This window comes from Vanacampus margaritifer, chromosome 8 (assembly GCF_051991255.1).
Source record: "Vanacampus margaritifer isolate UIUO_Vmar chromosome 8, RoL_Vmar_1.0, whole genome shotgun sequence".
NCBI classification, from domain to species: Eukaryota; Metazoa; Chordata; class Actinopteri; order Syngnathiformes; family Syngnathidae; genus Vanacampus; species Vanacampus margaritifer.
The window spans coordinates 13,706,923-13,721,051 of NC_135439.1; the positions used below are offsets into that span (position 1 = coordinate 13,706,923).

The 14,129-nt window shown below is 36.9% G+C and overlaps 1 protein-coding gene across 1 annotated transcript; it reads right to left on the reverse strand.

The window, feature by feature from the left end:
- cdk4 (cyclin dependent kinase 4) lies at nucleotides 1–11,900 on the reverse strand. Its single transcript, XM_077573171.1, has 8 exons — nucleotides 11,663–11,900; nucleotides 5,986–6,216; nucleotides 5,776–5,911; nucleotides 4,785–4,952; nucleotides 3,430–3,539; nucleotides 3,079–3,129; nucleotides 2,866–3,001; nucleotides 1–610 (listed from the first exon to the last, which is right to left on the reverse strand). The coding sequence occupies exons 2-8, from the start codon at nucleotides 6,201–6,203 to the stop codon at nucleotides 515–517; spliced, it is 915 nt and encodes a 304-aa protein (XP_077429297.1). The 5' UTR covers nucleotides 6,204–6,216; nucleotides 11,663–11,900; the 3' UTR covers nucleotides 1–514.
- Between the last annotated feature and the right edge of the window lie 2,229 nt (nucleotides 11,901–14,129).

Below are 14,129 nucleotides of genomic sequence, written 5' to 3' on the forward strand. Positions count from 1 at the left end.
TTGTTTTGATTAAAATGTGTTTTTATTCTTTTGTGGTTGCAGTGCAGGCTGATTTCATACGGTTTTCACATAAAAAAGAACAACACTGGAATCTAAATAAAATCGAGCTCTTCAGTCATCTAATAATGTCAAACATTTTTCTAAAATGACTCTGAGGGTGATTGATGTCACGGCGTGTATTCTCAATTGACTAAAGGCTTGCTCACAACCAAGATGTCAATTCTGTCACTTTGTGGAGCCTGCAACTAAATGCTGAGGGACAGGCAGAGCACAAACAATTAAGTCATGATATGTTGACATCAATAAGTGTGACATTTACATTTCTGAAAAGCATGGCAGTGATCCATTAGTTTGCTCCTCTTCAATGTGTTTCCTTTTTTCAATCATTTTCGATACTGGAGTAATAAAAAAAAAAAACAAGATCCCAGGGCGCAGGAGGGACTCTTTGAGTGTGAAATCTTGTTGTCAAAGTTGGGCTGTTACCTCTCGTGTTGCTTCGTTTTATTGCGGCAGCTCAGCTTTCAGTCAATATCTCCTCATTGCGAAAATACGGATGATCAAGTGCATTCAGGGCGGATATTCGATCGCAGGGGTCAAAGGTTAACATTTCCTGAAAGAAAGAAGAGCGGGATATTAGAAAAGTCCAATTGAAAAGCGATGTTTGTTTATTCACCAGCTTGCCGAGAATGATGCGAGAAGGTGAGCCTTAAATAAGCTGACCATCAGGTTCGAAAACACATGATTTACAATCCGCTTTGCAAACATTGATAGCTGCCATCTTACAGGATGTTTTGCTCTCATCCTGGATGAAGCCAGTTGCCAGGCAACCGAAAGAGATTCGGAGAAGTTCTCGGTAAAAAGAATAATCAGGGTCAAGTTCTCCGAGCATGGTTGTTTTGGATAACTTTTACTACATCACATAAACACACATTTTCAAGGACATAAAAATGTATTCATTAATTAAAGCTTTGCCAGAATCATAGAACTGTGATAAAATACTTACTTTTTATAATAGAGTGGCATTATGCTTTGAAAAGAATTAACAGAGGGAGGGTAGAGTAAATTACTGTGAAAAGAAAAATACTAAATTACAGTAAAATGTTGAGATGAGTCACTTGTTAGATACTTCTCAAAGAGGATTTTAGGGGCTTTTTATCATGAAGAAATAGGAGATTTTTTACTGAAATTCACACTTTGATAATTAACACTAATATTTAAAAAAAATCATTGGTGATAACTATTATTCACAACAATTCAACAAAGTGGGCCATACAGTATGCAAACTGTTATGCGTGCAACCTGTAACTTACATCAGATGATAAATGAACTGCTTTTTATATAGCACTTCAACTACACCATATGATGCCCAAACAGCGCTTTACATTGCCTCATATTCACACACCAATGGTTGACTGCTGCCACGTGTAACAGGGAGCAAATTATGGTGGAAGATGACCACTCTACCACTGAGCCATGCCGCCCCTGATAATGCTACAATTTTTTAACTTTTTTTTTTTTTTTTTAAATCAGATATGCATGTAAACTAGAATTTATTTATTTTTGCGCTGATTTGGAATGTCTTTTTCTCACATCAGGTTTTCATAATAATTATAATAATTAATGATGATAATAATAATAATAATAATAATAATAATAATAGCAGCAGCAGCAATATATTTATTAATATTCATAAATGAATTGTTCTGAAAAAATATGTCAATCTGTATTGCACAAACTTTTATAGGTCAACGTAGCCCCTTCAGGCTAGCATTTTTTCTGCTGGGCAATTTTTTCTTTCTTTCTGATTTTGACTCTTTTCCCACATAAGAACAACATGGATTTTTTTTTTGGGGGGGGGGTTATCTCATGTTTTTAGTTGTTATAGTGGACGCCAGGATAATATGGCTGTAACGTGTAAGCTCATACGCAACATTTTTAACATGAACATCATGCAAATCAACTTGCAATTGTGATTGGTTAGTTGAGATCCAATTCATGAACCAGAGGCGTTGACATCATCCAAATTACAGTAAGCGTTTTATTGGTTTAGACACGCGAATATGTCATGTCCACTCGGTCTGAAGGGATTAAAAACAAAAGAAAGAAAATACCTCAAAAACCTGATATGTCAAAAATAAAGCAAACTCTGGTTAAAATTAGTTGTTGACCAGTGTAAAGTAGACATACATACTCACCTTTTGTCAAATTGGCATGTAGTTACATGAGGATGTGGAGGCCCCCACGTGACTGGGTTTACATAGGCCCCCCCCAAATGACTACATACGCCCCTGGAAATGCACCCTAGTTTGAGTTTTAACCAGAACTCAAGCTTTTTTCAAACCAAATAATTGTGTCATTAAGATTCAAGTATTTCCCAGTGGGTAGGGTTAATATATTGTTATGTTATTTTAACTTAAGAAAACTTTTTTTTTTTTTAATAAAATGAAGTATTTTTGAATTTCAAGCAACCAACCTAAAGAAATTTAGATAAATACTGGTTAGTTCAAAAAACAAATATTGGCTAAAATAATTACCAAAAAACAAAAAGTTTAGTTTAATGAGTATCAAAACATTAAAGACAGGCCTGGGTATGATCTCAAACTTAGTTTTGCAAAGGCAGAAGTTTGAAGACAGATCTGCTCACGAATAATTATATTATTCATGAGGTCATAATGTCAACTGCCACATTTCAACAGCCTTTTTGGAAATGCTTTTGTTGAATTGTAAAGATAACACTTCCATGCCAACATGGTGCATTTCTGGCATTTTTTTGAGGTTTTCTTAGTCAACAGGAAGTCTTTGTTTGCATTTCTTTTCCACATACTGAAAGGCTGTCACTTCACTTGCAGCTCACTGACATCTTACCAGCAGCAGTTGCGCCCCCAGCTCAGTTATCTCTGGAACAAAGTCAGTTATTGGGCGAGCCGAGAAAGCGGGGAAGTGTTTTCTTGAAAGTGTAGCACCAGTTGGCCACTCCTCCTCTGGTGGCAGACCAATCACTCTGCAATGACACATTCGATTTCAGTGAAATGGGAATCATCACACGCTGAGGTAACTCAGAATGAATGCGTGACTCACTCAAAGATTTTCCCAAGTTGGTCCACTTCGGATTCTCCACAGAATAAGGGTCTAAAAGAAATAACAGTTTATGGATGAGAATGATAATTGCTTCCTGCTTTTAGATTATGAATGGAACATACATCCAATAGTAAAGTCATAATTTGACCAAATAGCTGTATTAAAAAGTTAGCCTTAACTTCAGTTCAATTTTGAATGACACTGACATATGTAGAACTGCACTACACCAATAAAATAAGGTGTTCCTAATATTTTGATGACCTTATTTGACTTCTCCCAACTCAGGGCCTCGAATTATATTGACGCCACAACCACTGTCATTTAGTCCGATTAGCATTTCTGCTGACTCACTTGCGTTTGAACATTTCCGCAAAGATGCAGCCGGCGCTCCAGATGTCCACAGGTGTCGCGTAGCTCGATTGTAGCAAAACCTCAGGAGGCCGATACCACAGTGTCACCACCTTAGAGAGTCGCATGTGGCAACAAGCAGCAAGAAAAAACAAAAAAAAACTATAGGCTTACTTTGTAAAAATGTACACTGGAAATATCCATCTAATGTGTAACTAGGCATGGCCCGATTCTGAAGGTATGATAACCGTGAGCAAAAATATCAATGTATTAAAATTAAAGCTATTACCTTCTTTGAAATATCTGGGCAAATAAAAATGCATTTTTATCCCCCATTGAACACAATCTATTTGATTTTTAAACAAAATATAGAATATTTGGTACAGAAGAACCATGTTTAAATAAACAAAATAGATAAATAAATAAATACATAAGTAAATAAATAAATAAGTAAATAAATGTTAACATACTTCTTCTGTTTTCATTGTTCTTAGTAAGTCACAGTGTCCCATTACTGGTGAGCTATTTTTTAGAACAGACCCCTGGGCTCCTCATGTTGGGCTAAATATCTTCCCTTAATTATTTTTTAACTCATTAACTCCCAGCCATTTTCACTGAAGCAACCCTCTTCGCTGCGGGCTGGTTTACTGGATTTTGACGGATATTGCAAGGCCTACAGAATATTGTGTTCTATTGCTATAAAAACATGGAACCTACCAAAAGAAAGATTAGAGTCTCTTCTTTCATGAGGAAAAAATATATTTGTATCTGTTTTGCAGCAATTAGCATTAGAATATAGCTAGGTTTCATCATTATTCACAAATCTGTTTAAAACAGTGGGGAAAATGGATTGTTTCAAAATGGCCCTGGTTGATCTCTTATACTCTGTTGCCACCTGCTGGCCGTGTTTGTAATAACTACAATTCTTAAAGCGTTCCTCTTCAGTTCAGAGGCTGCATCAAAGCCTTCTGTATGCTCTAGCATTAAAAAAAACATATAAATACATCTTTGGGAGCCTGGTAAAATTTAAAATAGAACACATTTATACATTTTTGGGAGCAAATGAGTTAAGGACAATGCAAATCAAAGCTCCCTCCTCCTGCTTTGCGTAACTGCTCACCCTCCCCTCTCTGCTCCCCAAGAATTATGCGGGGGGGGGGGGGGGGGGGTAAATTGGAGACAATTAACTTCAAAGAGGTGGCTCGTTTACTGAACTCCGCAAGCAGCCAATCATATTGCTCTGCTTAGACGTCCCCGCACCCTTACCAGTGACAGCCAGTATTAGCAGTTACTGACTTGTTAATCGGCCCATTCCAATGTGTAACTGTAATAAATACATCAATTCAGCTGGTTCCTACCACAGGAGTGAGGGCCATGTGGCAGCTGAACATGCGCGCCAGTCCAAAGTCAGCCAGCTTCACCTGACCCTGGCTGGTTACCAAAATATTCTCTGGTTTCAGGTCTCTGTGCATCACACGGTTTGAGTGCAGGAATGCCAGACCGCACAGCAGTTGTTTCATCAAGTCCTGCACAAAAACAAGCAGATATATGTCATTAGAAACTACAAAGTTGTAAGGGTACCTACAGAAACGAAAGATAGTCAAAACAGTAGTTCTGGCTTACAATAATGCTCACAGAGGTATTCAGAGAATGTGTTTTATTTTAATCACTGTTCAAAAACATTGAACTGAATATGGCATTAGTTTCACCCAGATATAGCACGTCTTACGCACACAATTAAACATTGATCAGAAACACACAAAAAACAGACTTTCAGTGAATATGAGACAAATGTCAGACAAACATCCGGGAGGTTCTTTTGTGAGCAGATAACTCAAAGTAGATTTGATGAAAAGATACAAAGAACACGGCGGAATACAGGCTGTAATATAACTGTCACAGTTATTCTTCACAAATAAGAATACATTTGCTATATCATCTTGCTGTGAATGTCGTTGGGCCATCTGTGTTTGAATATTCATTATTTTAATTGAGCTTTATACAACAACATTGGTGTTAAGCCTGATAATGGAGTTTAGCATTATGTGTTAGCATTAGGCTAGCAAACATTTGCAAGACCAAGCCATGTTGGTTTAAACATAGGGGAGAGTGGGGTGAGTAGTGCCAATTTTACTTAAAGTGTCTTTTATGCACGGGATTACAGGAATGCCTCCAACTAAAATATTTTCATAGAGTTTAGGATGTTGTGAGTCTATGGAAGCAATCACAATCAGCAGCTTGAAGCCATCATTTATGTGTCCAACTACATACATCGCACTCAAAATAGTTGAGTTACTTTAAATACAACAAAAGATGATCTCAATATTTTGGTTTCAAGAACGTGCTCACTTTGATGCGTTCAGTTGCCAACCCCGGAGCTGGCGCTTTCTCCAAGTACGTCTTGAGATCTTGATCCACATGTTCAAAGACTAAAGTGACTTTAGTCTCCTGCTCGGACCTCTGGGTGGCACATACATCCATAAGCCTAGAATGGTCAGGAGGACGATGTTTGAGGGTGTGCTCACAAGAACCCGCACACAATGTGCACCAATGTCTTACCTGACCACATTGGGGTGGTCAAACTGCTCCAGTCGCTTTAACAGAGCCACCTCTCTGACCGTGGAGATGGGGAGGCCATTATGGTCTGTCTGGACCCGCACGCTTTTTAGAGCCACAAACCTCCCACTCTCCATATCACGGGCTTTATACACAGTCCCGTAAGCGCCGCCGCCGATCTCCGCCACTCGCTCATACTGGATGCTGGTGCCGTGGGCCATGACCGGTTTCACACTGAAAGAGAAATAGAGATGACATTACATTATCGTACAAGAACAACCGGAGAGCACAGAGAGCTGAGGCTTAAACATTTGTGAATGTCTATTTTTAGATCTGGTTCCCTCGGATCCTTAAGGTATTCTAGCTCTGGGTGAAGCTTTACCTAGGGCTGGATGATTATGGGAAACAAACATGATGATCACAATTATTTTTGATTGACATTGAAAGAACGATTTCAAAACTTACTAGAATTTATTCAACTACCAAAACTCAACTTTACATACAATTTGAAAGACCCAGAAAATAGATAAGTACCAAATTCAATTATTATTATTATTCAATTATTATTATCAAATTATAATAACTAGAAAAATTCCCGCGGAAATTTTGAATGGGACTGCTGACTCTTTGGTAATGAGCTGAACAGTTTAAAATTTAAACCACTGGAATCGGTCAAGAAATGTGGAAGTTAACCATAATGAACATCAACTAAAAGTATCTCACTGTCCCTGAAAATGTATTTCAAAAAATGTAAATGAGCTGAACAGTTTAAAATTTAAATGACTGGAATCGGTCAAGAAATGTGGAAGTTAACCATAATCTAAAAATATGTCAATGTCACTTTTAGAGCGCACACACATTTTTGACTTGGAGCCGTCACGCGCCCCACATAATAATAATAATACAAATAAATAAAATACAAAAATAAATATGACCAAATAGAAATACAAAAAAACAATAAAACAATAATAATCTAATAAATAAATAAACACAAAGATAAATAGAGGTTGTGCGTGCTGTGCGCACCTCCAGCTTCTTAGGGGCAGAGTGGCACCATACATAAGAAAAGTAGAAGAAGAAAGTTGATTAATATAACATTTTTTTCACAGATTAGGAAGAACAATGCCGAGGTGTACTGTTATATTACCTGTCTGTGTGTGTTACTACATCATTTGTGTGTGAATATTTGTTATTTGAAGGAAAATCCCTCCTGGAACTTGATGCTAATTTTCTATTAGCATGTCAATAGGATTTTACATCGAATGCTAGCATTAACACTGCTGATGTTTAGAAAACCAAGTATGCCTTGTATTTAAATACACAACATGTGTAATTACTTTTGTGTGTGTTTAATTTTACTGTAAACTCCAAGTGGGGTGTCATTAAACAGCTTAAAGTTTGCTTGAGGAAGGCAAAATAACATACACGTCACCCTGCAAGCAACACGGTGCATTCAGGGTGCTTTCACAATGTAGGAACTTGCAAACACACACGTGCTGTTCCACACATTAGTCATTTTTCTTCGATTATGAGGGGGGGTTTTTTTCAACTTTGTGAGAAGCCAAAAAACTAAATATTAAAATGTATTGATGGAAGGATCATTTTTAATTAATTTTAATACCTATCTTTATCTCCATGTAGCTATCCTATTTTTAATTATATCATACATATGCAAATTTTTACTAAATATTACTGAAACATCCTTGGAACAGTCCCCACAAATGGATAAAAGTCTATCAAATACTTATCAAAAATAGAGGGGAGATATACAGCTTTCTTATTGTCAGAAGACATATTTCTTTTTCAGTTTTGTCACAGCGCAGTGAAAAGAAATTAACTCATTCACTGCCATTGACGGCTATAGACGTAAAAAAAAATCATTTGAACTATTTCTATTAGTTTAACATTTTTGTCCCACTTTTATTAACAAGAGTATGAAAACCTAAAAAAAAATTGTATTGTACATTTAGAACAGATATAACACTTGTGATTAATCATGAGTTAACTAGTGAAATCATGCAATTAATTATCGCCTGACACCCCTAATTTTAAATAATCTTTTCCTTTTTTTTTAAAAAAAAAAAGAAAAGATTATTAAAAATTAGGGGCGTACATTTTTTCGTAATTAATCGCATGACTTCACTAGTTAACTCACAATTAATCACAAATTTTATATCTGTTCTAAATGTACAATATTTTTTTCTCTAGGCTTTCATACTCTTGTTAACAAAAGTGGTAAAAAAAATGAAACTAATATAAATAGTTCAAATGAATTTTTGATGAAATAGATCAAATATAATTATAATATAAGATATAATATAATCATAACTTTTGCTTTTATGGCTGCAAAAAAGAACATACAACATGCACGAAAAATCACAGGCTACAAGAGTGCAGTAAAATGTCTTGTAGAATGTGAATAAGTAGGGTGAAGTGTATCAGTGGGTTTGTTAACATTCCAGGAGTGCATATCAAAGGCATATTTTAAAAGGCATTCGTATTTTTAAATAAAAAAGTTGGTTAACGAAAGACAAGCCTTTGACAATATTAGGCTTTTCTTCCTCTCTTTTTCAACTTTTCAACTGTGCTCTAGATCAATTATTACCTGAGAGGCTTAATCTTTTTGGATAAACTAATGCTATCGAGAGGTGTGTGTGTGTGTGTTTTTGTGACTTTGATGGTGCCTCCAAGCCCTGCTGGGTCAGAGCTTGTTCAAGGGGGAGAAATGAGCTGCAGCTTGGATTGTTTCTGCAGGGGAGAGTGATTGAAGTGCGGCGACAAATGAAGAGAAGCACTTGCAAAGCCAAACACTTTAGGCAATGAATCGACTGCCTTTTGTAGTGCGTCCCTCTCGCTGACTTTCAAACTCTTTTAACACTCTTAAATGCCTGTTGTTTGACAGCATCGGAATGTATCTTCGGTTTTGGGAGGTTAAATGGTAAATGCTGGGAAATAGACTGCTTTTTATGTAGCGCTTTTACTACACCATATGGTGCCCAAAGCGCTTTACAATGCCTCGCATTCAACCATTCACACACCAGTGGTGAGAGGCCGTTGCTTCATCAGTCGCTTTAATTTTGACAGCCTTACATATTTTGCAACATTGGGATCAATCAAGCCTCGCTAGGAGCAATTTGGCCTCAATTCTAGTCTTTATTACAACCAAATGTGCACAATAACAAATAATTATCATGTGCTTATATGTGGTAATAAATAGGGGTGGGAATCTTTGACTGTCTCACAATTCGATTTTTGGGTCTGCGATTCGATTCAGAATCGATTTTCAATTCGAAACGATTTTTTTTGTTCAAAATGATTTGATTGGCAATGATTTTTGCTTTAATTTATAGATTACAAAGAATCGTCATGATCTACTGTAGTCTGACTGGCTAATGCTAATTAGTGCGCTACTCGCGGCACTTTTATCACTCAAAAGAATGGCTATTCATCCAAAACGCTTCAGGAATGTTTGGAGAAGCAAGTTAACATTGCTCACCGGCATATGCTCTTCCTACGCTGCAAAAAAAAAAACTTTTATTGGCATAACTTGATTGATTTTTCCTTCTACTCTCAAATGTGGCTACAACTTAAGTGTATCAGAACGCATGGAACCACACTGCCCCCAAGTGGCCAAATCGTGTACAACATGAACAGTACTCTCAATAAAAGCACACACAAACAAGGGCAAGACAGTATAAAATAATTTACATAAAACTGATTTTGGGACATTTAAAATCGATTCTGAATCTTACTAAATGAGAATCAATTTTTTGGCACACCCCTAGTAATGAATAATGAAGGGTCAAAATATTTTTTTACGGTGCCAGACCACTTTCAACAGCTCATTAATAAAAGCCAAAGTACAGTACATCACATTGTTGTGAATAAGAAAGATAAGTGATGCAAAGTGATGCTTCATGCTGCCACAGCACATTTTACTGTATGCCAAGAAAGCCGAGTCATTGTCTGAAGCGAACCCTGATGTAATGTATTATTGCTTCAACTCTGACATTTCCGTATGAAACTAAACTAGTGATTATCTACTGCAGTGTTTCCCAAGGTTTACTGAGACAAAGCAGCCATTTTATATTAGCAAATGTCACATGCCAATTACTGGTAGATAAATTTGATTCGGTGAATTCTTCTGAATCATGAAATCATCAACTATTCAAACTGTTCATATTGCTAAAGTGAAAAACTTAAACTCTACTAGGGATGGGCGAGTACCGATACTAGCCTTATTTTAAGGTATCGGTCCTCGTGACGGTATCAGCCGGTCCGGCCACCTTCTTGTACTAGAAATTAGGAATTAGAATTGTGTGTATTGTATGTATGTGAAAGTGTGAATGTTCAAACGGCATCATGCTGCAGTGGATTACAATAATATTAAATACATGTAGTAGTTATTTATTTTGTTATGTTGTGATTTTATGTGACTCATGGGACTTTATAGGATAGGCAATAAAAAGCCTGGTGCTTCAAAGATGAAATCAAACTTTTATTGAGAATAATATGTTATATGTGACCTCACTAGTCAAAACATGACATTCTAAATAATATTACATTTATGGAATAGGAGTTAAGCGGCAAAATCCAGCCGTTTTTATCCATCTCAGGGGGCGGCCATTTTGCGTGAAAATTACATCAGCCAATTACAGCTCAGTTTCAGAAAACAGGTGAGATGTGATTGGTTGTTACCTACGACCTGAGTAACTGTGATGTCATCTTCACTCGACAGCGAGTGGCAAAATTATTCTGATATTGATTAAAAACTGCTGGATTTTGCTGCTCTACTCATATTCCACTAATGCAATATTAACCAGAATACCGTATTTAGACTAGTGGGGCTGCAAAGAACATAATGTTAAGGAAAAAAATTGGGGTTGACTTTCACTTGAATTAACCTTTTTCTGGTTAATTGTTTTGTTCAACGGATGTTTGTGTTTTCTTTTCTGTGTTGTATATACAGCCGAAACAAAACTATTCATTCATCCAACTACGCTACTGTATGTTTTTGGAAATGAGGATCCCACACAAGCATGGTGAGAACAAGCAAACTCGACACACATTTGAATTTCAAACCATGAACCTCAAAACTGACCACATGATCTTGCCTTGTGATTTTGGTCCAAGTGGTTAAATCAGCTTGTAACATTTCATTGCTCAATAACACCAGCATGGGAAACAGCTGGAGAAAACACTGATGTCAGTCTACCAACACTGAGGTCATTCACCTGAACATTGACGTCACTCATTCATCTTAAAGCGAACCCCTGTTTATTGTGGGACTGTTCGAAGGTGCAAATTTACATTTAGGTGTATTTTCCAGCAACATTAAGTTATCTAGGCATCCGGACGGGGGGGGGGGGGTCAGTGGGCGGAGGCTGAGAGAGAACCAGGAAGGGGGGGGGGGCGCAACACGTGGTGCTGCTTCGTCTTTTGTTAATTAAAAGTGGTTACTAATTAAGCGACAAAAACTAAAGCAAGGAGCACCCACGCGGTTGCATCCACACTTCCACCTTCTCTGACGTGGCGTACCCCAAAAGCAATAAAAGCTCTGTTAAAAACTTGCACATGGGGGACTTCACGTAAACGCCTTTCGTCTGTCGCCCGCACGGAGAGAAACAAGAAAAGAAAAAGAAAGATAATTGTCATACACTTCTGCTTCACGGGGTCTTACCCTAGTCTCTCTCCAGAACCGGGTCCGCTTCCTTTGGAACTTTACAAAGCGGACATGCTTTTCGATGCGGTGCCACGTAGAAGTGGTTCGGAGGCGGCCAGAACTAGTTGTGCAACCTGCCCAGGGATCCCGATCGAGGAAAGACAATCAATCGATACGTTGTTCGACTTCCACCCACCCTTTCTTTTTCCTCGCAATCTTTTCGGGGGGTTGTCGTTTCCTGTTGCTTCAAGAGAGTCTATTCAGGGGCGGTGCTACATATATGCAGTACTCATGGCATGCGGTGTGCACGACGGCAGAATATTTACACATTAACAAAGTATAGACCAAGGTTATAACAATTTATTATCAAGAAAAAAACATTTTCGTTTACAAAAAATAAATAAAAATATTTCTTTAAAAAAAACGTGAAATTACACCTTATGTTTATAAAAGTAATTAAAGCGCTAATGATGGAGAAAATGTCTTTTGTTTTCACCTTTATCAATTAAAATCATGCATGGGCTTTCAGAGTTCATTATAGATGTATTTATTTCGGTATTGCTGTATGTTCACATGAAAGAAAGAAGGTCAAACAGTTGTTTGAGAATTGTAGTTTTACTAGCTTACTTGATTACACAATGCTTAATGACTTTTTTTGTCTTGCACTTGACAAATACTGCATATACATATATATATATATATATATATATATATATATATATATATATATATATATATATATATATATATATATATATATATGTATATATATAACTAAAACTTATCACTATTAAAAAAAAACTAAAATGAAACTTTTTTTTTAATTAAAATGAATTAAAACTGTAAGGAACCTGCTCTAAAAACTAATTAAACTGAATTTCAAAAGCAAAATATAATATATAAAATATAATGTATAATTTAAGTGCTAATAATAGACAAAATGTATTTTGTTTTCACCTTTGTCAATTAAAATCATACATGAGCTTTCAAAGTTCATTTTAGATGTACTTGTTTTGGTATTGCTGTATGTCCATATGAAAGAAAAAAGGTCAAACAGCCGTTTGAGAATTGTAGTTTACTTGATTACACAATTCTTAATGACATTTTTTTTGTCTTGCACTTTACAAACACTACAAATAATAACTGGGAAAAAACTAAAATGAAACTTTAAAAAAATAAAATAAAATTAATAAAAACTATAAAGAACCTGCTCCAAAAAAAGAAAGGGAAAAAAAACGAATTTAAAAAGCAATGGTCAAAATAAAATAAAAACTAACTATGATAAACAATCCCAATCTATTATAACCCTGGTATAGATTTAGTACAGCAGATAATATATTCATATTCATAATTGATGCTTTCGGTATCATGCAGCTACTACATAAAGTGGCCCACAATAATCGACCCTGAGAGTCTTATATCCCCCTTTATCTTGAAAATATTGCAGTTTAACAACTTAATGATCACATCCTGTGGGTTGATCACTTTACTGGGCTCCCACCCACTAAAGTGGCTTGTGATAGTGGCACTAATTGACATCATGTGAGGTGGCAGAAGCTGTTTGACACTTCACAGAGAATAAATCATGATTTTTGATGGTACACATAACACAGTAACTGCCAATTGGCCAGGACGGGACAGACAATTCTTTCTAATAGGGCTAGTACATACACCGCTTTGCATTGTGAGTATGGGTAGACATGTCTTGCGAGAATATAAGCAAAGGCTTGCTGGAAAGGCTGTGTGGCCAGTCAAAAATTGTTAAAATGTAAGAAACTGGCGGCATTTTACAAGGAAAAGCTAGACTGTGAAGCCAGAGACCGGTTCCCAAAAACACAACAGCACGCACGGACTTACTTATAAATGGATTGTCAATACCGCTTGTCAGTAGCACATTGACCGACCATCCATTTAAGTGTAAATCATTCATAAATCCGTGCGTGCTGTCCGTCGCGTCGGGAGTGACGTCATGCAGCCGACAAATCCGGCCTTCGGAGGCCTTGTGAATTTGGACACAGGCTCAGACAACAAAGAACCTGAACACCCAAAACTAAACAAAAACCCAACCACACAGAACCAAAACATGACAACACCAGGCCAATAAAAAAAAAAAAAATCCACATCCTTTTCAAAAACAATTTTGCAGGTTTTAGTTTTTTCTTTGTAAGAGACAGTGGCTACCTTCCCCTCAAGGCAAGATTGTTGTCACATATCAGGCAAAGTCTGTACTTTGTGCCTCCTTGGCCAGTGTTTTGGCTTGATCAGTTAAGGAAGAATGTCCAATTCTGGGTACCGGTATTTCCTGTTTTGCTATATTTTTCTTACACTGTGGACCAAAGGCGTTTTCTATTACACCCCCCCTGGCACACCTGCCAATTTGGTGACAGGAGGTAGACTAGACTTTAGACTATAGTTAAACCAGGTCTTTGTTGTGGCGCAGGTGGTGTAAAAAACAACAACTGCACTTTACGCTAATGTGTGGTAG

Coding starts and splice junctions, on each gene's coding strand:
- cdk4 (XM_077573171.1), bottom strand. CDS start 6,203: ATGGCCCACGGCACCAGCATCCAGTATGAGCGAGTGGCGGAGATCGGC. Junction 5,912..5,985: donor GACCACCCCAATGTGGTCAG/GTAAGACATTGG, acceptor TGACCATTCTAG/GCTTATGGATGTATGTGCCA. Junction 4,953..5,775: donor TGGCAACTGAACGCATCAAA/GTGAGCACGTTC, acceptor GTTTTTGTGCAG/GACTTGATGAAACAACTGCT.